The sequence below is a fragment of the Rattus norvegicus genome, chromosome 4, assembly GCF_036323735.1.
Source record: "Rattus norvegicus strain BN/NHsdMcwi chromosome 4, GRCr8, whole genome shotgun sequence".
NCBI classification, from domain to species: Eukaryota; Metazoa; Chordata; class Mammalia; order Rodentia; family Muridae; genus Rattus; species Rattus norvegicus.
Window position 1 is genome coordinate 150,629,145 of NC_086022.1, and position 23,149 is coordinate 150,652,293.

The 23,149-nt window shown below is 51.4% G+C and overlaps 1 protein-coding gene across 10 annotated transcripts in view; it reads left to right on the forward strand.

Moving 5' to 3' along the window:
• Window positions 1-18,908, forward strand: part of Ift122 (intraflagellar transport 122) — a 70,528-nt gene extending 51,620 nt beyond the window's left edge. For 2 of the 10 annotated variants that reach the window (XM_039107640.2, XM_039107642.2), the window contains 12 exons: window positions 3,590-3,756; window positions 5,749-5,920; window positions 7,218-7,320; window positions 9,243-9,383; window positions 10,494-10,591; window positions 13,479-13,579; window positions 15,358-15,523; window positions 15,964-16,075; window positions 16,472-16,597; window positions 17,567-17,646; window positions 17,949-18,113; window positions 18,450-18,904. In XM_039107640.2, the coding sequence (XP_038963568.1) occupies window positions 3,590-3,756; window positions 5,749-5,920; window positions 7,218-7,320; window positions 9,243-9,383; window positions 10,494-10,591; window positions 13,479-13,579; window positions 15,358-15,523; window positions 15,964-16,075; window positions 16,472-16,597; window positions 17,567-17,646; window positions 17,949-18,113; window positions 18,450-18,539 (1,521 nt within the window). In that variant the 3' untranslated portion in view covers window positions 18,540-18,904. Of the gene's footprint in view, window positions 1-3,589; window positions 3,866-5,748; window positions 5,921-7,217; window positions 7,321-9,061; window positions 9,210-9,242; window positions 9,384-10,493; window positions 10,592-13,478; window positions 13,580-15,357; window positions 15,524-15,963; window positions 16,076-16,471; window positions 16,598-17,566; window positions 17,647-17,948 lie in introns of those variants that run through there. The other 8 variants (XM_063286092.1, XM_063286094.1, XM_063286093.1 and 5 more) reach the window with 6 other exon arrangements.
• The last annotated feature ends 4,241 nt before the right edge of the window (window positions 18,909-23,149 follow it).

Below are 23,149 nucleotides of genomic sequence, written 5' to 3' on the forward strand. Positions count from 1 at the left end.
AAGTTTAGTCCCTAGGTACTCTAGACTTTTGAAGGAGCTTACTAGACACATGAGACCCACTAAAGAGCCAGAGTTCTCTGGGTGACAACAGCTTAGCCTCCAGCAAGGCTTAAAACCTAGGTGTGAAATAGTGAGGTTCTTCCATAAAAAGGGGCTTTGAGGCCCTCAAAATCCTGTGGAGTCCTCAAGTCCTAGCCATAGCCATTCAATGGCTGTTACTGCTAGTCACTTAGTTCACAAGTCCCAAGTAGGACAGCTTCCTCCTTCTTGTCTGTGCTGTGCCTAACCACAGCTGGGTTCTTTTCCTACCCATCTGTTAGGTGCTGTGGCTCCTTCATACAGGATGAACCCCTGGGCTGCTTCCGGTCCCTCCCCTTCACACCTCAGATATGGGCTTCAGGCTTCCTCTGCCTCTCATCTTTCTTAGCCTCTGCCATGCTCCTACCATACATTCAGCATTACATGAAATGCTCTTTCCACTTAAAAGGGACAGATCCTAGGGGTAGAATTTAGGCACTGCAGCCAGCCAGTCCTGGTTGTTCTTTGAGACTGATCCTAAGAGCTTCTGCCACTATGGTGTGGTGCAGCTGAAAATGCCCGCTCGGCATCCAGAGTCAAGTGTGATTATGGAACCCACATATGGGTGAAGACTCACATTGCAAAGCCTCTTCCTCAGAGCATAGCAGAACTGTAGCTCAGTGTAGTTCTGAGAATTATAGAGATCAATATATAAAACCCTAACATGCCATGCTGTGGAAAAATGAGTAGCCAGGCGTGATGGTGCACACCTTCAATCTCAGCACTCAGGAGGCAGAGGCAGGCAGATCTCTGTGAGTTCATGGCCAGCCTTGTCTACTCTGTAAGTTTCAGGACAGTCAGGGCAATAGAGAGACCCTGCCAAATTAAATTAAATTATAAAAGGAAAAAAGATGAGGAGTGTGCCTGAATTAAATTATAAGTCCATATCCAGGGATGTGCCTCAGTATTAGAACTGGTACCTTGGGTTCAATCCCAGTACACACACACACACACACACACACACACACACACACACACACACACACACACAAATAAATAAAAATGTTAGGAAAATGAGAGGGCCAGGTATAGCTCCAGGGTGGATGCCTTTAGACCTCTCTCTGGCCACCCCATGGCCCCTTTGGCTCCTTTTCGTGGTTCACTTGCACTTCCTGCACCCAGCAGTGCAGCCCGTTCATACACTCCATCTGGTGTGGCTCTCCATGAAGGTAAATGCTCTGGGCTTGTTTTGATTTTAATTTTTGATCACAATCACCAGTTTGTTGGTTCTATCTCAAGCCTGTTCTCTCTCTCTCTCTCTCTCTCTCTCTCTCTCTCTCTCTCTCTCACACACACACACACACACACACACACACACACACACACACACACACACACACACCCTGGCTTGGTAGTCTGCATTTGGGAAATGTGTGCACACACACACACACACACATTATGTTGGGGTGGGAGATACAGTGCTTATTAACATGGCATGTTTTTGTTTACTTGAAATTGCTTCTCAAGATTCAATCTGGTTTTTGGAAAATTTTTAAATTACATTCCCACGTACAAATAAATTGTATGCTTTCCGGACAAGTGACATGTTTATGTGGTGATAAAGGGATTCTAATGCTCTTAACTCTTGTATAGTGTGTTCTTATCAGGAGCACAGAGCATGAGAACCCTGTTCAGTCTCATTCATCACTCAGCACAGCCTCTTTCTGTCCACTCCAGGACAGAGTCTTTGCTGTGGTCCCCAGATAACGTGTGAATTGGCTTCACAGAACCAAAAAACCTTTGAAAGCCCACTTGGTTGAGCTTTGAAGGAACTGTTTAGACTCCGCTTGAGTTAAATCACAGCCTCTGCATTGGCTGCTGGGGTGGAGGAGGTGTCCCTCCTGTCGGGACAGTTCCTGCAAGCCAGTGAGCTGTGTGGCCACATGGTACCCTTGGGGAGATGCCTCACATTGTGCCCTCTCGTAGCTTTTGGCCTTTTCCCTCTGTACTCTCACTCAGCACTCATTTGCCAACATCCCTTTGTAGGGCATTTCTTTACTTTTATAATGCCTGTCTCTGTTGCTAACCTCATGCAGCTATGTGAGCAGGAGAGCTTTGTGTGCATGAAGAGTTGATGTCATCATAACTGCCAAGAGGGAAGTGTGCTGTAATGGCCCAAGCTAGGTATCCTCAGTGGCTGCTCACCAGACCCTTCTCTGTGTGCCCTGAGGGGAGGCAGAGGCCGGCTGACCCTGTCTTTATTTGTTCTGTAACAGGTAAAAGATGCCCTCACCCCCTTCCTGAATTATTTGGTTGTCTTAGGCCAACCTAATATATGGTTTTAGGGGCTACATAATTACCCTGAAAGCAAATGGAAAAAGAAATGAGCTAATTGTTCAAGTGGGTTTCTGCATGCATTGACTGCACTTTCCTGACAAATGAGTGTTAATCCCGAGGAAAGGAGTGCTTTTTTATACTTAGTGAGGTTGATACAGAGCACTCTCTGAAGGGTACAGTCTCCTAAGACAAACCACTTGTCACTATCAATGCAGAGCTGTGCCTTATGCCTCTCAGTTCTCCAGTTTGAAAGGCCCCACCTTGAAAAGTGTCAGCACTGAGGCAGCTTCAAAAGTGGCAGCTCTGTCCTGAAAAGAGGTAACATTCTGAGGCTGTTTCTGGTGCACTTTGGTGGTTAATTTAGAGAGGCTAGCATGACTTCAGCAACACCCCCTTCATTGGGGTAAAAGGACCTCAGGCCCTGCCCAGTCTCTGAACCCCCAGAAAGTACTATTTCCTTCATCTGTGGCTCCTGCCATCCCTTCATGGGTCATAGTCCTACTTCTGCAGTTTTGACCTCAAGACAAGATCTGATGCTACTCAGTTAGGAAATGAACCACCGGGCAGCACTGGGAGGCAGAGGCAGGCAGATCTGAGTTCCAGGCCAGCCAGAGCAGTATAGTGAGACCCTGCTTCAAATAATGGGGTGGGAGTGGGGGTGAGCCAAGGAGTGTTTTACCAGCTGTCTGTCATAGACATCTTAGGGGCAGAGCCAACAGAATGAGCCTAGAACATCTGAGAAAAAGGGATGAGAAAAGCACTTCAGTGTGGCAGTGAAGAAGGCCACAAGGGACCAAGTCCAGAACTCTGTATCACTGTGTGCACTTAATTTTAGAAGACCACGTGCTCAGCACCAGTCTAGGGCATCTGGTGTCATCTCAGTGTGTGACTAGTGTTATAGGATTAGTATTTGTAATTTCACAGCTAGTCATGTTTCTATCCAACTGTGTGGAGGTCATCCCAGCCCCTTTCTCTGCAGAGTCTATGAGGTGTTTAGAACAAGTGCGAAGGGACTGAGACGTGGAGGGCACAGTCCTTGACATGTTCCTGGGTTCCACAAGTACTGTGGACAGCCCACGCACTCTCCCTTCCTGGACACCTGGGACCGACCCACACAGTCACACAGAGCTGGGCTCTCGTGCATCCTGCTTCTCTACTCTACTTTCGGGAGCTGACATAATGTTGGCACAGGAAGTCCTAATCCGGAATGGTTTTGTTTGTTGTGCTTCCTCAGGATTTCCTTGGATCTGGAGACCCTAAAGAAACAAAGATGCTCATCACCAAGCAGGCCGACTGGGCCAGAAACATCAATGAGCCCAAAGCCGCGGTGGAGATGTACATCTCGGCAGGGGAGCATGCCAAGGCCATAGAGATCAGCGGCAGCCATGGCTGGGTTGACATGTATGTCTCAGCCCTTGCTTGACAACAGTGTGGAGGCAGTGTGTTAACTCTTGAGGTTTTGACTGACAAGAAAAATTGTTTCTCTAAATATATGCACCAAACATGAAAATGACTAGGTTCTCTGAGAGATGAAGAACTTGAGCTAGGTAGCAAGCAGTGCCTTTGAGGAGTTTGAGAAGGGGAGTATGAGTAGGGACCTAGGGAACACACACAGATGCCCCTCAGGCTGTGTTGACCTTACAGGTCCCTGACTATCCCTTGTGCCTCCAGATCAGTATCCCTTCATTCATCTGGCAAATGAGGAAATCAAGCTTCACGGGGACTGAAGTGTCCTCAAGGACCAAGCGTCTGGGGAGTTGTAGGGCCAAGCTTTAGACTGGCATGGGTGGTTTCAGTGCCCCTAATTCAGCAAGAGAGTGAGTACCAAAGGACCACAAGAAGAGCCCTCAGTCCATCGGGGAAGCTGACCCTCCCAAGAGGAACCATGGCATCTTCTCGTGAGTCCTTCCATGAAGTGGCCTTGCCAAACCTTCAGGTAGAGACAGTTAGAGAAGGAAAGAGTATAGGCAGAAGATAGAGTAGGCCAGCAGGGCACTGATGGCTTGCGTTCCAAGGGAGTATGGAGGAGCTAGATACAAGAGAATGGAGGGGGGACAGGCCACATGATGGTTCCATCTTAGGACTTGGCACCCATCCTCCAGGTGAGACTGACAAGGGGCAGCTGAGGAGAAGGAGCCTTACATTAAAGGCCACTGGTTCTTTAGGAAGCAACAGTGTGGAAGCCAGTGGTGTAGTCAGGCCCTGGGGAAGAGAAGAGGCAGGTATGTGGGCCCCTCATCTCACCAAGGGACCTGTGGGTAACCCACCCCCAGCCTTCCCTTACCTAGGAATAGTATCAGAAAGATACATGCTTAGATCTTAGATCGTGCCCCAAGAAGTCTCTACAAAAAGGGGCGGTGCTAAGGGAGCCAGGCAGGCTCATGGTCTCTACTTTCCCCACTTTCCCCACTATTTTTTATGTCACGTTCATTTGCAAGTGCTATGTATTAAGTTCCCCTGGGGGACACTTAACAAGTTCAAGAAAGAGACATTAAGTCTTTTCTGTCCCTCTTCTGGCTGTTATAGGTACAGTAGGACTCAGGCTCTGGAGGGCTGCCTGTACTACCTTTCCCTAAAAACACGTCCTTTTTCTGCTAAGCAGTGTTATTTTTAGGTGCCATTATTATTCTAAGCACAGACTGACAGGCCTCCCTGAGCCTGCCTGTCTGAGATTCGGATCTGTTACAGCCTCTTCTGTTCTCACACAAAGCGGGCTGGGTAGAGTTCTCACCCTGAAGATGGCTGCTTACTCCAAATCCTGGGCTGGCTAGACCCACAGTGAATCCAGCCGTGTGCAGATGGGCAGTAGGAAGGTGGTCACTACTGGGAAGATCTGAGTGACTGGGCCTCAGGAACCTTTCCTGGAGTGAGGACACTGCTGGGGCTTGTGGCCTGCCTTCCGGCCCAGGACAGGTTTCACATTTGTCACTTCTTCCATACTGTCAGTCGCTGAGGCAGCCTCATGCCCTAGCCTCTACTTTCCTGTGGAAATTCCTGACAGTGCAGGACAAGCACTCTGCCACTTCCTGCCATGGAGTATTGGGCCACCCTTACATAGACTCAAACTCAAGTCATCTCACCTTTTGGGATTGTGGGAGGGTGAGAAAGATGCTATGGGAAATCTCATAAGTCCACCTCAGTATCTAGAGCAGATCCCAGGTCTTAACTTTATAACTGGTGTAAGAGGTGTGCGGCATGGGCAGTGTCCAGTTGCAGTCACTTTTGGCCCTGCCATTGGTTTTGGACAGTGCATTCATTCCTTCCATAACTGCCTGTGGAACCCCTCCACGGGCCATAGCATATTGTTAGCACAGGGCAGAGTGGAATGGACTGGCATGGAGCCTGCCCTGGAGAGTGTCAGAGGCCTCACAGGCGTGCTCCCTGCCTCTCCAGGTTGATAGATATTGCTCGAAAGTTGGACAAGGCTGAGCGGGAGCCCCTGCTCATGTGTGCTCGCTACTTTAAGAAGCTGGATAGTCCTGGCTACGCTGCTGAGACCTACCTGAAGATTGGGGACCTGAAGTCTCTGGTGCAGCTGTATGTGGACACCAAGCGCTGGGATGAGGTGAGAGAGAGAGTTCACTTGCTTGGTTGGGACTCTGCCTGAGCCCCTGGCCACAGGCAAATGGGTGCTGAGCAGATGGGAGCTAAGCTGGAGAGAAGCTGCCCTCACGACAGAGGGTCATTGCTAGCAAGCAGATTTTGACTCAAAAGTCTCTGAGCCAGAGTATCTTAGAGGGCCTTTTCACCAAACTTCCAATTTGTTCCTTCCTTCATTCAAAGAAACTGATATGGGCTACTCGCTCTAGGCCAGCCCCTTGACAGGCACTAGGGATGTGTCTGCCTGACAACTCCAGCACCTGCTGCTGGTCTGAGCCACCTCTGGCCAGCACCACAGCCTCAGGCTCACTTCTGAAGAGGGGACACACCAGTATGGCATTAAAAGCCATTTTAATGTGTGGCATTTTGGCAGAAAAGTCAACCATATTTTTCATATACAAACTACCAGAGCTCCTTTTAGGGCAGCTGCTCCCTGCCCTGGTCCTCTGCTGTGTGAAAAGACCAGAAAGAAGAGTCAGCCAAGCAAGCCAGACACACAGCTGTGCGGGGGCCAAGGCTGGCTAGGCAGCCAGGGCAGAGCCTCTCTGTGCCTGTTCCTGTGCCTTGGAGAGAGCATTACCTGAAAAGAATTAGTGAAGTCCGCCGCCATGACAGTCTTACAGAGCCTAGCAAGGCACTACCTAAAGTAAAAAGCAGCCTGACTCCTGTCTGCCCCCCAGGTAGCTCCACTTCCTGAGGTGACAGGTCACTGACAAGAAAAACAGGCTAGGATGGAGGCTGGTTATCCGGCAGTGGCAGTTAGCATGTCACGGACCCTCCCATGCGTTGTCTACCACTCTCCTAGTGGGGCAGGTGGTTTATGGCTTTAATGAAGCAGTCACTGAGTCCCATGCCACACTGTCCTCAGTCCTCTCTGACAGCTAGTAAGCAGTGATGACGATACTGTCAATCCTGTTTCCTTAGGTGTTGCCTACAATTAAAAGAAATCTGTTTGCCATGCTACAGGAGCCCACGCAAACCCTCAAAATAAAATGTTTCTGATTCTGTGCTGCCTCTGTGGTCCAGAAACAGACTGTGTTGTTATTGAATCCAGTCGGTTGCATATTGCCGCTAATTGCCTTTTGTTTTCAAAGAGCTGGTTTGTTTTTGTGTTGCTGGGGGTTTGGAGAGGGGGAGACACTCTCCCCCTCTGAGTTGTCAGGCTGGCAAAATATGACATCTCTAACAGATTCAGCCAAGCGCCACATTTTCGGGGGAGACAGGGGCCACTTCATTAAGAATGCCTTGACTCCTCCTTCTAGGCCTTTGCTTTAGGTGAGAAGCACCCTGAGTTCAAGGATGACATCTACGTGCCCTATGCGCAGTGGCTAGCAGAGAATGACCGCTTTGAGGAAGCCCAGAAAGGTAGGCCACACATATAAAGGGGGTGGGGAGGGCTACTGAGACATGGTACAGAGGCTGCCAGGCCCCTTCCTCGGCAGGTCCCAGGACTGTACCCTGGCTCAGGATGTGTTTGCTGGTGAAAGAGTTTAGAACAGACATGGACATTGAAGCCATGCCTCCTGGCCCCATTGCTCCACCTGTTCTGGGACCCAGACAGGCCCTTGCTGGTTAGCAGCTCCCTGTTAACCTTGCAAAGCACTGCACTCCAGTGTGCCTTCCCTTTAATCCTCAGGATGCCCTCTGGCATGGGCACCATAGTTATTTATGTTTTGCTAATGAGGAAACTGATGTTGAAGGAGATAAAGGAATTTGCCCGTAGTCTACCAGTGGGGAAGCTGCAGAGACATTACTGGAGCCAAGGCATACATTGTCAGGACAAAGTGAGAGAGCAGCCCTTGGTGTCTAGCATAGTCTCACCTTCATTTTCTTCTACTGAGAAAGAAATGGGCTATGTTTCTGACTCGGGCAAGCCAAGCAGCCTCTCTGCCCTTTGGTGCTTCTGTTGGTGAAATGAGCCGTACACAGGGTGTGACGGCATCTGAAACAGAAGCCAAGGCAAGTATGGCACATTAACTGATAACGTTCATCATCAGTTAACCATGTGACCGCCTTTGCTGTGGCAGGTGCTGGCTGGGCACTTAACCTGCATAACCTTGACTCTTGCCAACAGCCCTGCAGAGATGCTGAGGCTACACGTGCTGTGTGAAGCGAGCGAGCTCGAGCGCGTGGCAGAGCCGGAATTGAGTCAGATCTGTCCAACTGGGAGCCTAATTCTCATGCCTGTTTAGAAAGTCTCTTAATTGGAGTGGGTGGGTCGTATTCCATAGCATCTCATTTACACTTGTATATGGTAGCAGTTACCACCTCCTGACACACTGCAGAACAAATGTCCCCTCTTGGAGCTCCTTGGTTAAAAGCCCCTGTGAAGGACCGCACATCCTCTACTGCCTCAGCATTTACAGAGCACCCAGTTGCTGAAGTGTCTGCATGTTTGGGCAAAACACATCAACCTATCCATCTGTCTGTGTCCCTTTCCAAGAATCCATCGCCATAGTAACTTGGTACTCAGACAAGAGACAGAAGATGAGAATGAACCAAGGCCAGACCTTTCCTTCTCTGCAGGTTGAAGATGTGGGTCATTTGGATGCTCACACATGGTCAGGTGTCAGAGCTCTGAGTCTTCTGGCAGCCCTGGGGTCCCCAGAAGTTGGCCATGTGGTAGTGAGGGGCCCAGGAAATTTTGGTTAGACATAGGCATGATTGAGAAATTCTTTGCATGTTTTTATAAATGTCTAGTTTTGCAAGCCGAGCCAGATCTTTCAAGCACTCAGCTTGAGATGGGTTCAGTGCTGGGCTGGCTTCTGTTCTTTGACCTTGGTATAATGTTTAGTTCCTACCTGGCAAAGCCCATCATTCTCACTTAATGGGGGCAGGGCTGGTTCTCCCATCTTTAGAATTTTGTTCTGAGGATTCAATGTGTAATTAATAGTGAAGGTATTGTGAACCACTAAGCTCTACTACATCATGGGACCTGCTAGTGCTTCCCAGGAGTCATAAAGTCTCAGTCTGGAGTGGAGTGGAGTCAAGTTCCCTGTGGGCAGTGCCAGGCTTTGGAGCCTTGGGTTTTCTCTCTGCTGTGTCTTGCTAAAGTAGGTTGCCATTTCCCAGCCAAAAGGAGTGCATCTCCCTGTGCTTATTTCAGGATGCAGCCTTGGTTATTTATAGCCTGCGGCCTGAGAGGCACATCTCAGCACCGAGGTATCACAGATGCTCCCTCCCAGGAGTGGCCTGCCTCTCGAGCAGCCTCATATAAGCCCTGCACAATCTCCCTGCTCCATCCATGCTGGTTCTCTATGACATGCATTTGCTTTCATGGCCCTTAGCCTTCCACAAGGCCGGGAGGCAGGGAGAAGCAGTGCGGGTGCTGGAGCAGCTCACCCACAACGCTGTGGTGGAGAGCAGATTCAACGATGCTGCCTATTATTACTGGATGCTGTCCATGCAGTGCCTCGACATGGCTCAAGGTGAGTGAGTGACAGCCGGCTGGCCTCTTCCCTGGCCCCTCTTTGGCATCAGATAAAATCAGAAGAGCAGGGACGTTTCATTAAAGCACTGGGCTTGTTTATTGAGTGTTTTGCCCCTGAGCCTATCTTGCAAAGGCACAATCTGGCCTGTCATCTCTTTCAACTTTGCCTGCAAGTAGGACTTGCTGGCAGTCTGTCTTCTGGGTAGGAGGTCCCACCCTGCATCGCTAATTCAGAGCATCTCCTTCTCTTGCTACCTGGGAGCCTGGAGCTGGGCCCAAGTGAGCCCTGGCTTTAAAAAAAATTTTTTTTAATTAAATGAAAAGATGAAGAGATCACCTTACAATAACTCACTCCAGAATCTCCCTCATCCCAGGCAGGAGGACAGTTTCAGACTTGCTTTCATTCATGTGGCTTCCCATGATCCCCTGAGGAGTTCTGAAGACGAAGGAAAGGAGGTAGCTGTACTCAAAGCTGTGTGCAGCAGTGGGAAGAGCACTGGCTGCCAAGTGTGCAGGGTGACAGTGTGTTCTTGAGCTGCTGCTCTGCCCTGAGCCACAGCTGTCAGTTCCCAGTCAGAACCATCAGGCCCGGGGTTGGGGATTTAGCTCAGTGGTAGAGCGCTTGCCTAGGAAGCGCAAGGCCCTGGGTTCGGTCCCCAGCTCCGAAAAAAAAAAAAGAACAAAAAAAAACAAAAAAAAACAAAAAACAAAAAAAAAACAAAAAAACAGAACCATCAGGCCCAGGTGCCAGGTGGGTTTCTGTCCTGGCCATTGATGTCATCTCAGATAAATACCTGACAAGCTGAGGTGCAGGGTGAGCACAGAGAGCCAGTGAAGATGCCATCTGCCCAACCCACCAGGCTCCCTTGGTGTGTCTGGGCCAGTAGGTCTCCTCCATTGGTGGACAGAGCTGGCAGGGATCTGTCCTTCGGTGTTTCCTGGCCAGGAGCTCTGCCTAGCTAAGACTTCTCATCCAGGATGGACTACTACTGAGCAGGGCACTTGTCCATCGCTGCCCTCTGGGCCCTCTGCAGCATAGGAAGAAAAGATACCATCTGACACATGCTTAACCCTTCCCTTCTGCCCTCCCCCGGGCCCCTTCCTCCAGTAGATCCCGCCCAGAAGGATGTGATGCTTGACAAGTTTCACCATTTCCAGCACCTGGCTGAGCTGTACCATGGCTACCAAACCATTCACCGATACACGGTAAGGTGACAGGGAGACTGATGAGGCACCTTTGGTGTCCCATACTCAGCGAGGGCCTCAGAGAGATGTGATACGTGATGAACTACCCAGAAACCCTGCCCCTCCTCGGGAAGGGAGGGAGGTGCTTCTCCTCACCTGCCACTTTTTTTTTTTTTTTTTTTTTTGACATGAAGCAAACCTTGGGGCTCAGAATTACAGTACAGGGCTGGGATAGGCCTTTCCAGTTTCAAGTTCAGTATTTGATGCCTCTCTAGATCAGTAAAGGCTCAAGTTCTCTCTCTGGCCCTCAGTCTCCTCTATAAAACAAGAGGTTGTCCCGTTCTCCAAAGACACACAATGAGTTAAGATCATTCCCTGATACTTGTTTTGATACAGTGTTTTTCTGTATAACAACCTGGCTGTCCTAGAACTTGCTCTATAGACCAGGCTGGCCTCAAACTCACAGAGATCTGTCTGCCTCTGCCTCCCTAGTGCTAAGATTAAAGGTTCGTGCCACTACCACCGAGCCCCGTTCCATGATTCTTTTGATAAGGCCTTGTTAAATGAGTTACCATCTACCTCATCCCATGTCTCCTCAGCCCTCCACAGTCTTGATTAACCCACACTGTGGACTTACCCTGTAGCAACAAGCTGGGCTACACCAGTGACCCCTGCTCCCCATTCGCAAGTTCCTCTATATGTTGGACAGCGTAGGCTCTGTCGTATAGACTGATTTCATCCTTCAGCCACACTGAGATAAGTATGTCTGCAATGAGGAAGCCCAGGTGCCACAGAGAAGAGCCATGGTGTGCCACTGGCCCATGGGGCCCGTCAGTAAGCAGCAAGCAGAGCCTGGGCTTGGGTCTACTGACTGCAGTCTGTGCTCTCAGCTCTAGGATGTGGGTTCACAGGCCATCTCTGGATGCCTCTTGTCCCACTGTGATGTGTGACTTGGGAGATCCCCCACCTCTGTACTTAGTCTCCATCTCTGTGGAATGGAGATGGATGGTAGCTGGTGTCCCTGAGGGCTCCGTGTGCGTTCACTTTGGAAATGTGGCTCTGGTCCCCATTATACCTCAGGTAGAGGTTTCATAGCAGCTTCTATAGGAGGCTACTTACCCCAGTCCAGTGTCAACTGTGGCTCTCAGAGGCCCAGCTTTCTTTGAGTGTTCTGCTCTTTGTCTGTATTCTCTCTGCACTGTCCAAGTCTGGGAAAGTCAGGTCCCACTTGGGCCTGTCTTTTTGCTAGCAGCATCTGTGGGCTCAAGCAGACCCATCTTTCATTTAGGCCCCTTGTCTCAAACAGCTGAGGCGCTATGGAGATAGGAGCTGATATTACTGGAAGCAGTCCAACCTACACTGGATGTACTGAGCTGCCTTGGGTGCCTAGCACTGGGCTCCTGATTCCCAACTTTCCTGCTTCTGCTCACTGTGTCTCTGCAGGGTCTCCTCACCCAACAGCTGAGCTCTGTCCCTGATACACACAGTACTGAGCTAGGGGCCCCCTGTGGGTCCCAGGCTGGCATCCAGGCCAAAGCTGCTTTCTTGGGCTATTCCCCTAATCAGTGTCTGTGTGTGACAGTCCCTGTGACAAGGCCTGGGACACAGTGGTAAGCAAGTCCCTGCCATAAAGAACCTATAGTAAGCAGGGCAGCCCCTCATGGGAGGTGGCTTCTTTGAGAGGAGGTGATCCCTCCACCAAAGAGGAGCACAAGTGAAGAAGGGGAGGGGAAAGGATTGGTGGCAGGCTAGCTGTGGTCTGGCAAAGGTCTGGGTGGCCAGCATAGTTGAGGATTTAGCATTGGGGCCAAGTGGGAGCTGATCCCAAAAAGGCAGAAAGAAGCACAGGTTCTTCCTGAGGCGTGGGGCTTCTTTCCTAAGAAGTGCTGGTGATCTGGACAGTGGCTTACCTGGGCCTGGAGTCTTCACTCACACCCAGGAGAGCCTGACTCTCAGGTTTCTCTCATTTCCTGGAGCCAGCAGAAGCTGTAGAGATGTAAATGAGCAAACCAGCACGGTAGCACACACCTGAATCCCAGCACTCCACAAGTGGAGGCAGGAGGATCATCCTGGTTACCTAAGGAGATTAAGACCAACCTAAGTAAAGACCTTTTCTCAAAAACAAAAACAAAAAGGAGAAAAAGGGGGTGTTGGGAGGGGACAGAAAGAAGTGTAATTAGGAATTCAGGAATTTGGCTCTGAACCAAAGTAGAAAGTCACTTCTCACAGCTTTAGGCCTCACAAGGGCCTGTCCTGGTGGCTGCTATGGATGTCCTGACTAAACCTTAAGACCTTAAGGGAGAGCTTCTGGTGGGAGGGGAGCTGGCTGGCCTGTCCACATCTGAAGTGTAGTTTGCTCTTGTAGCTGGATTGTAGTGTCAGACTCCCTCAAAGCAAGTCTTCACCATGCACAAGCCTTCCCTGGTGGGTTAGGCTGTACTGCTGGTAGCCCGAGCACAGGTCTGTGCACTCCACCAGTAGCCATGGAGACCTGTTAGAGCTGGGGCCAGCCTGAGCATTGTGTGCATTTGGTGGCACATTTTGCTTCGGTAGCTGCTGAGGAATAAAGAAGAGACTTGCTGTGTCCTGCAGGAAGGAGTTAAGCTCCCCACTAAGTATTGTCCTCATTCCTATAAAGGTCTTGAGCTCAGGTCAGAGCATCCTCAGGGACACTGTAGCTGAGAGAAGCACATTCTTTAGGGTTGAGGGATCAGCTCTGGGTCTGAATCTCCACTCTGCCCTATTCTCTGGGTATCATGGGCTGTCCTTTACCATGGCATCACATTCCTCTCTGGTACAGTGTGACTGAAAGTCACTGCTAGCAAGCCTGTGTTAAAAGCCAGTGGGGGCAGCAGTTATGGCTAGCACACAGTAGGTACTCAGTGTTATACCTGTTCTTTTGCTGCAGGAGGAGCCATTCAGCTTTGATCTCCCCGAAACCCTCTTCAACATCTCCAAGTTCTTGCTGCACAGCCTGACCAAGGCCACCCCCTTGGGCATCTCCAAAGTGTATCCTCCCCACCCACCCTCCCTGCCCTGTCTAATGGCCCCAGTTCTCCACAGAGCACTTTACTGGCAGAAGCTCCCTCTCTCAGCAGCCACTGGGGAGTGGGGAGAGGCTCAGCTGGGCAGCTGAGCAGCCAGTGCCAAGGGGAGCTTTGCTTTTAGGGCTGTCTAGCTGCACCTGGTCTGCGATTCTGGCCAGCACCTTGTCCCAGGCCTCCCAGAACTCACAAGGGAGGGTGGGACTGAGACTAGGAAGTTCTCTGGATCTGCGACCATGTCAAAAAAGTGACAAAGCTGTCATCTAGTAGGGGTGACAAGAGGCACGACCTGATCAGAGATATGTACCCTGTGCCCAAGAGTAAGATGGAGTTAAGGCTGGGCCTAGTCAGGGACAGCTGTCCAAAGGAGGGGACTCCACACTCCACTAAGGTAAGGCTGGGCCTAGTCAGGGACAGCTATCCAAAGGAGGGGACTCCACACTCCACTAAGGTAAGGCTGGGCCTAGTCAGGGACAGCTATCCAAAGGAGGGGACTCCACACTCCACTAAGGTAAGGCTGGGCCTAGTCAGGGACAGCTATCCAAAGGAGGGGACTCCACACTCCACTAAGGTAAGGCTGGGCCTAGTCAGGGACAGCTATCCAAAGGAGGGGACTCCACACTCCACTAAGGTAAGGCTGGGCCTAGTCAGGGACAGCTATCCAAAGGAGGGGACTCCACACTCCACTAAGGTAAGGCTGGGCCTAGTCAGGGACAGCTATCCAAAGGAGGGGACTCCACACTCCACTAAGGTAAGGCTGGGCCTAGTCAGGGACAGCTATCCAAAGGAGGGGACTCCACACTCCACTAAGGTAAGGCTGGGCCTAGTCAGGGACAGCTATCCAAAGGAGGGGACTCCACACTCCACTAAGGTAAGGCTGGGCCTAGTCAGGGACAGCTATCCAAAGGAGGGGACTCCACACTCCACTAAGGTAAGGCTGGGCCTAGTCAGGGACAGCTATCCAAAGGAGGGGACTCCACACTCCACTAAGGTAAGGCTGGGCCTAGTCAGGGACAGCTGTCCAAAGGAGGGGACTCCACACTCCACTAAGGTAAGGCTGGGCCTAGTCAGGGACAGCTATCCAAAGGAGGGGACTCCACACTCCACTAAGGTAAGGCTGGGCCTAGTCAGGGACAGCTATCCAAAGGAGGGGACTCCATGCTCCAGACTAAGGCAGCAGAGAAGACCATAGATAGGGTGGGTGTATAGAGGCTTCATGAGGTGGATGTAGACAAGCCCAGCTCCTATGTGGGGTACTTCAAGTCCTGGGAGTCTACTTCTCCTCTGCCAACGAGAGCTACAGAAGGATCAGAAGCACAGAAGAGAAATAGCCCAACATTTCACAAGCTTGAAAGTAATTTCATTTCCCTCTTCTCATCTGGCTCACCTGCCTGCCTCATGTAGGAACCCGTCCCAGAAAAGCACCCCAACTCACCATTAAGAACTCATTTCCTGAATGGTCCAGACTCATTATTTACTCTTCAGGGCCAAACAAATGGCCTTCACTGTGATAACCCTTCCACTGACAGGTCAGGTTCAGCCCTGCTATCTTGGTACCTGAGTCTAATTTGTCCCAAAAGTTGTGTTGATTTACAGGTTGGTTAAGTTGGGTGCTGAGCCTCCCCTGGTGTTGTCCAATAGAAACACAGAAGTGACTACCTACACAAGATGCTTTCTAGCCCAGGGATGGATAGTGTGGGCTCCAGTTCACACCCCTTTTGTCCTTAACCTTATCAATGGCAGGAATACACTCTTCACATTGGCCAAGCAGAGCAAGGCTCTGGGTGCTTACAAGCTGGCCCGGCATGCCTATGACAAGCTGCGGGGGCTGCAGATCCCTGCCAGGATCCAGAAGTCCATTGAGCTGGGCACCCTGACCATCCGCTCCAAGCCCTTCCATGACAGTGAGGTAAGGGCATGTCTTTGAACCTGGTCTGTGTTCTGTTGGAAGATGACTGCTGTGCTCTTGGCTCCCCTACCAGTGTACTGGGATAGACTGGGTTCAGACCCCAGGTCTATGCTTCCTAGCTGTGCCTCAGTTTCCTGCTCTACCAGGTGTGTGTATAAACCCTTCCCCACAGGTGGTAGGAGGTACTAGTGCAGCATAAACGATGCACCCAACACAGTGCCTAGAACCTGGTGAGGGGCAGGAATTGACAGTGGACAGAGTTGTTCCTGTCAAGACAGCATCCTGCTGAGGCCCGCCTAGGAGGAGGTGTCTGGGCAGTGAGCCTTGGGTGGAGTCTTCAGTTGGCCAGCCTCCCCACAGCATGCAGTCTTTGGCCCTGGGAGGAGGGGAGGTCTGCACACTTCCACTTCAGCCTGGGCAGACGTGTTCTTGTTTTATAGGAGCTGGTTCCCTTGTGCTACCGCTGTTCTACCAACAACCCACTGTTGAACAACCTTGGCAATGTCTGCATCAACTGCCGCCAGCCCTTCATCTTCTCCGCCTCTTCCTACGGTGAGCCCTCCCACTGCTTTACAGACATGGGGCATTGTGCAGAAGGTGATGCCACCATGCCGTAGATACAGAATTGCTGTCAGAATCCACAGAGGCAAGGCCCAACATGTCCCAACCAGAAGTCCCACTCTCATTATAATGACAAGCTGGGTCCATTGTTCAGTCTGAGAGGCTGAGGGAGCAGTCCTGGCCTACCTCTTTCAAAACAGCCACTGTGGGGGAGAGGGGCTGCTGGGGACCTGGTCCTCTCACATGCACTGTGCCCCTTGCCTGCAGAGAGGCTGCTTGGGAAAGGGGACATGCTCTGGCTGTTCTATTTGCTCACACACTGCCTGGTGTGAGTGACAGTCCCAAAGCTCTCCTGAAGCCATCCCCAGCCCCTCCCTGTCCCCCCAGAGGTGCTGCACCTGGTGGAATTCTACCTGGAAGAGGGCATCACTGACGAAGAAGCTGTTGCCCTCATTGATCTGGAGGCACCAAGACACAAGAGGGAGGGCAAATGGCAGGAGACCTCAAGCAACAGTATCCTATGCTCTTGGCTCCAGCCAGGCCAGGGCCAGGGGCTGGGAGAGGAGGCAGCATGGGCTGTGGCAGGAGGGACAAAAGGATAAGATCAAGAAAGGCTGGGGAGGTCCCCACACAGTGAGGACCAACATCAGAAGCGGGCAGAGAGCTGGTCAGAGCTTGCAGGATAAGGAGAGTGGCACCTTCGTCTTCCTGTGAGGACTCCCTACCCTGCTTCTGAAGACACTGATCATGCTTCTGGTCCACAGCTAAGCGGGAGCTGTAGTACATACTTGTATATACTTGGGCAATCCCTAGCTTTCTCCTCAGGTAGCTCTTCATGCAGTGGCAGCAGTCAGTTCTCAGGCTGAGGAAAATAGAGTGTGAAGCTCCCAGGTATCCATCCCACTCTCCTGGAGGCCTCTACATCCCCTTGGTTCTGCGTTCCTTGGGTAGTTCATCCCACCTCCATAGCAGTTATAGAGTTGGATACCAGTAATATGGCTGAGGCTCTAGGACAGCTGGCCCCCAGTAGGTATTTCAACAGCTGTGGTCCTCGATGGAACACTTGGCCACACTCCCCTAATCCCTACACGAGGCCCTCCCACCTATGCTTCAGCCAACTCCATCACCACTGGGCAGAGGGGAGAAGGCTGACAGGACAGGGTTCTGTAAGGGTTCTCGTCCTTCACTCCATGGCTGTGACTGCTGAGTTTCTCAAGTGGCGGCTCTAGGCCTGTGGTCTCCACCCACTCAGGACCCTTGGATGGACACTTGCTGTGAGCCATGGTGTGACTGGAGGACAGGGCCACTTCTCCCTCTTTTCCTTTTTCCACCTGCAGGCCTCTCCCAGACACCGTACCACTCTTCCCAAGTCTGTGAGGGCAACACATAGCTCAGCTCCTGGGAGTGAATGTGTGGGCTAGAGGGTTGTTGGTACCTGTGCTCTACTAGACTTCCAGTCCATCCTTAACCAGAATCCTCCAGATTCCCAGACATTGAGGCTGGATGAGACCATGGACTCCATAGGAGAAGACGACCCATTTACAGCCAAGTTGAGCTTTGAGGTGAGATGTTCCTCAAGAGTGGAAGTGTGCCGACAGGCCTGGTGGAGTGCAGCCAGTGCTTTCCCCAGGCACACAGTGACCCTCAGTGTGGCAGATAGCTACTGCCTCAGACATGGTAGGGAGAAAGAGAACTAGATAGCTTTCTGTAATGACTGGGTGGTTCTGAGCCCACTTCAGTGCTGGCATGGAGCGTGTCACAGTTACAGATGCCTGGAGTTAAGATGTGGTAGTGTCCCTTTGCACACCAAGGATCCTGGGATCAGGCCAAGGGTATAACACCCATGTACGCCCCACCCTCACAGCAAGGTGGCTCCGAGTTTGTGCCTGTGGTGGTGAGCCGGTCAGTCCTACGCTCCATGAGCCGAAGGGATGTTCTCATCAAGCGCTGGCCCCCACCGCTGCAATGGCAGTATTTCCGCTCACTGTTGCCTGATGCCTCCATCACCATGTGCCCCTCCTGCTTCCAGGTACCCAGCCCACAGCTGGCCCCTCCTGCTCCTCCATTCTCCGTATCTCCCTTGGGAAGCTGTGGGGATGGGGGAGATCATGAGCTGTCCGGAGACTGCCCCTCTCACTGCCCAGCAGGTTCCTGCTCTGCACACCCCTGAATGAGGGATGTGGGACCTGTGACCCTCATTCTGACAAAGAGTTCCCAGTCCTCAGGTCAACACACTGCAGGTCTGTAGCTGCTACTGCAGCTCACTGCTTAGCTGCTTCCCCTCAGGGCAGCACTCCTAGCCCAGGCTCAGGGCTTGAGGGGCACCTGACTCTACCTCCCTGTGTCCTGGGCTGTGTCTCCTCAGATGTTCCATTCGGAGGACTATGAGCTGCTGGTGCTCCAGCATGCCTGTTGCCCTTACTGCCGACGGCGCATCGACGACACTGGCCCGTGAGCAGTGATGGCCTCTGGGGCCTCCTGCTCCCATGGTCTCCTTGCTGTTCCCAGACTGTTGGAGAGAAAGAATTAAACCCTCAGAACACGTCTCCTGCCCAGATGAAGTTTGTATGTTGGGGAGGGGCCTTGCCTGTGTAACCACAGAGTTCCTATTTATGGCATTTCATTCCTTGTAAATAGCATCAGGAGATGGGGAAGAGAATGCACATATATTTTTCTAAGAAAAAAAAATGTGTTACTTTTAGAAGGGCTCATGTGTTCATAGCAGCCTGCTGTAGTCCATAGATCCGTCAGACCGTTACCGTGCACACTTTGCCAACAGATTGCCTCAATAACGACAAATAAAAGGGCTACTCGTTTTCATCAGCGTCTGCGTTTTAGCAAATCCTCATATTGTCTGCAACTTAATTTCCTTATGCAAAAGTGCACCTGTTTCTAATTTGATCTGAAAGGAACATTGCTTCTGCGTGCTCTTAAAGTGTAATCTAATCAAACAGCACCATGGGAAGGGGCAGGGGCATGGGTGTTTTTGTTGTTGTTTATTTTGGTTTAATGGGGATCCATCTTGACAGTCTTGTCCTTGGAGCCCCTGGAGCATTTCCCCGGGGTACTCAGCCTTTCAGCCCCTTTCCTTTCTCAGGGGCTAGAAGCATGGGAGCTCCAGTTGGGATCCACAGAATGCTGTGGCTATCAGGCAGAATCTGGAAGAACTCACACTCACTGAGAAACTGTTCAGCCATAACCCTGTGTTGGTTATGAATAAAAGAAGAGTCATGAGGGGCACCTAGAGTTGTAATCCCCAGAGTTTTCTTGCATGATGCCTGCCCAAGGACAGAGAGCATAGCACCCCCCCCTCATTACCTTAACAGTCAGAAGCAGGGAGATAGAGCAGCCGGGAGCCATGCTGAGGACCCCTGTGTGAGACTGGTGGTATTGTGCCCATTGCTGGGATGAGGAGATGAGGGCAGAGTGAGTGGCAGAGGCCAGGCAAGATCCAGGCCCTTCCAGGCTTCCTCTGCCTCTGTGGAGATGAAAGAGTGAGCTAGGCAAGGTCCAGGCTCTCCCCACCCCCTCTGCCTCTGTGGAGATGATGGGGGAATGAAGGAGGGAGCCAGACAGTTGTGCCAACACAACTCCTCCGTCGAGTGTCTAATTGCTTATGATCATGCATGCTCTCTCTCCCACTAAACATTTATTAATGTGTTAGGATTTCCATTAGCGCGTGCCTTGAACTGAAATCATTTGCATATGGCTGGGAAAAAAGTGGGGTGAGGGAGGAAACAGTGCCAGCTACCCAACAGGCGTCAATCACAGTGACAGATCAGATGGTCTCTGACTGGAGGCAGGGGGGCTGTCTGAGATGCCGGCATGCATCCTCTCAGCCCATATCACAAAAAATCAGGTGGTTCCTGCTGGGAGCTAAGGCCCTGAGGCCGAGCCTGGCCACAGCTCCAGTATCTGCTGATGAATCCTCATGTGTGGTCTGAGCAGCCTCTAGAGGTACCCCTTTTACAGATATTGAAACTGAGGCTCAGTGACTGCGTTGTTGAACAAATGTACCTGCGGAACCAAAGTTGGACCACCATGTGCCATGATCTACTCTCTTCCCTGCCTGTACTCAGCCCAGTACACTCTCTACACAAGGCCCTTCTTCAGCCTGAATACAGCATTTTCAGCTATAGCCATCACCTATGAATGACCCTGACTGGAGGAAGTTAGGACAGGGACCTGAAGTTTGACAGGAAAAGATTGAGGAGAAGTCACTCAGAGATGGTGACTGCTGGAGTACACAGTTTGGTAAGACTAGTCAGGGCCTGCGTCCAATGCTGCATGTCATGTCCACGGTAAGGAGGAGGAAGATGGGAGATGACTGGCAGGCCAGTGAGTGAAGTGTCCTTGTGGATCTGTTTCCTAACCTTTCCCTCTCCAGCTGCTGAAGCTAGGAGCCCTGTGACCCTGTGCTCTGCCTCAGAGGTTTAAAACCCCTCTTATGCCTCTTCCCTGGCCCGGGGTTCACATAGCAATGGCTGAAGTGATGGGACACTGAGGCCACCACCTGGCAAGGCTCTAATCCATCTGCTCCCCCCATCCTTCACCCAGACTTCAAGCACCTGCCTAGAGCACAGGTGCAACCTTGCTCCTCCCATCTGGAACACACAGTGGCTCCTCAATGAGAGCCAGCCAGCCCACAAGGCCCTGGGGCTACCTGTCTGAGGTCTGCAGGTCCTCCCCTGGCCACTTAATGCTCCTGTGAAACTTACATTTATTTCCATAGATTCTTCCTGAAAGGCTGCTGAGGCCTGAGCCCTCAAGCTCTGCCTCAGAGTTAGTGTTCCTCAGCTATGCCTCTTTGCTAGCTCCGCTTCCACATTGAAGGCAAGGCTGAGCAGGGCAGGTGCAGCTAGGAGCTAACTGCTGCTTCTCTCTAGTTCATTTGTCTGCTGCCCTGAGACGCCATAGCACTTAAAATAATAAGAGTATGTATAGCAAGCATTAGGCCTGTAAGGAAGGAAAGGAGTGGCGTCCCTTGACATCCTCAGCAAGGCTATGGTGACACAACCAAGAGGACTAAGCCACAGGTGAGGAGAAAAGGAGGAGTCTGCTGACCCAGCAGCACTTTTTCCATCTGAGGCTTAAGAGCTATTAGTGTAGGTGACTTAAGTCCCTAATCCTCCGTTCAATGCCCTGTGACTGCCCCTGCTTCTGAAGGGCCAACATGGCTGCAGCTAGCCTCAGATACAGCTTCTCAGGGCCCCAGCATCCAAGCACCTCATAGTTCTTCACTGACAACACTCCTGTGTAGCACTGCTCTTTTCAATACCCCTGACTCGAAGAGAACTCAAACTGCAGGTCATCTAGACTGTGCAAACTTCACCTCTGCTGAGGGTCCCTAGCCTGCAGGGACAGTGTGTCTTGGATACCCACCACTACGGACCAAGAGCTGAAGACAGAGAAAGATGCTCAGCTGACCAGCATTCTGGATACACTAATGAGTGTGGATCAGAAGGGCAACAAAATGGTCTAGGTAGTGTCAACATAGTAAACAATGTGCACAGTGGGGCTGGTTCTTGGAGACCCAAAGGGGGAGCAGAGGGACTGAGGTTATGAGTTTTCCCAGCAGGCAAAGACAGTGTTCAGGAAGGGGTGCCATCGCTTCTCAGCCTTTTGGTTAAGATCCAGTGTAGGAAGGGGTGCCACTGCACTGGTCCAGGGCCTGAGTGGGACATCAAGTCTTACAAGGGAGCCATGGCGCCTTAATTGCATTGGCAGGGACAGGTTATGATGCCTCAGACTCCCCAGACCCAGCAAGAGAGACCCAGAGTGGGGAGTGCAGGGTATTGGAGTGACTCAAAGACACAGGCTAGAATCTGCCTTGGGTGCTCACTGGCAGTCCAAGTGACTCAGTCCAGGCCCTGACCTCTGGTGACTCTTGCTTTGATGAGGCAGACAGTCAGCCCTCTCCTAAGAACTGTTTTGATGAGGGATGTGGGGGATGGCAACAGAATTCTGTAGACTAAGTGGTTATAACCCCAGCTGTTACTGGCTAATTATATGACCTTGGTAACCACTGCAGCCTCTAGGCCTCAGTCTCTACAAGTGCAGATACACGGCACCAATCAGCTGATGGCTTCTAACAACTCTTAACTCACTGAGAACGTGTCTCACTGAACCAACACCCTGTACAGACGTCTTCCAGTGTCCCCTCAGCTCAGTGACAGCTTTCAACCTGTGGTGCTGCCTCTGTTACCCAAGTTAGGGGCAGTGCTCTGAGAGGTGACCTTGCTTGCCCACTCTCTCACTGGGTCAGCAGGTGTCCACCGTGCAGGCTCGAGTTAGAGCCTAGGAGATGGGCAAAGTCCCCGAGGAGACCATAATGATGTTTCTCAAGCACAAGCTGACTGCAGAGGCACTGCTGAGCTGGGGAGGGGGCAGGGTAGATCTGGGGGTGACCACCAGGGTCATGTCAGAATCAGAACCTCCACCTTGACCTCATTAACGCTGGTCTTAATCACCAAGCCAAGCTCCTTTAAACTGCTGGAGGCCAACTTCCAGCCCCTGACACACACACCTGACCTGTGTTCCTTTTCTCAAGCAGGACACCTGCATGGAATGGGGTTGCCTTTCTAAACATCTAGGAATCCCAGGCACAGTGTGGAGAGACTTAAGCAAGGGAGTGCTAAAGAGCCTCAAGGCTCAGAGAGGAATACTTCCCTGGTCAGCCTGGGCCCAGGCTCCCAGGTCTTTGTACTGCCTGAATGCCCATGTGGCAAGGGGCAAGGCATTTTCTCCCACTATCAGTTCTTAGCTCAACCTTACCTTCTTAGAAAGGCTGTGCAGTGTAACTACACAGTGGGAACTTTTCTTTTGTTCCCTGTCTATCCTGATAACTACTACTCAGAACATCTTTCTCATAGGTGCTGGCTTCTTGCATCCAGTGCTTTCTTGTCTCTCTCGGGCCCCCAGAATCAAATCCTTCCTCTGGGACTCAGTGGATGCTCCACTCGTGTATCGGCCTGACAGTCATCCTGGAGCATCCTTCACAGGGGTCCTCTGGGCTTCACAGCTACATGGCAGAGACATCCCCAGACACCAGGCCTAGTCCAGGAC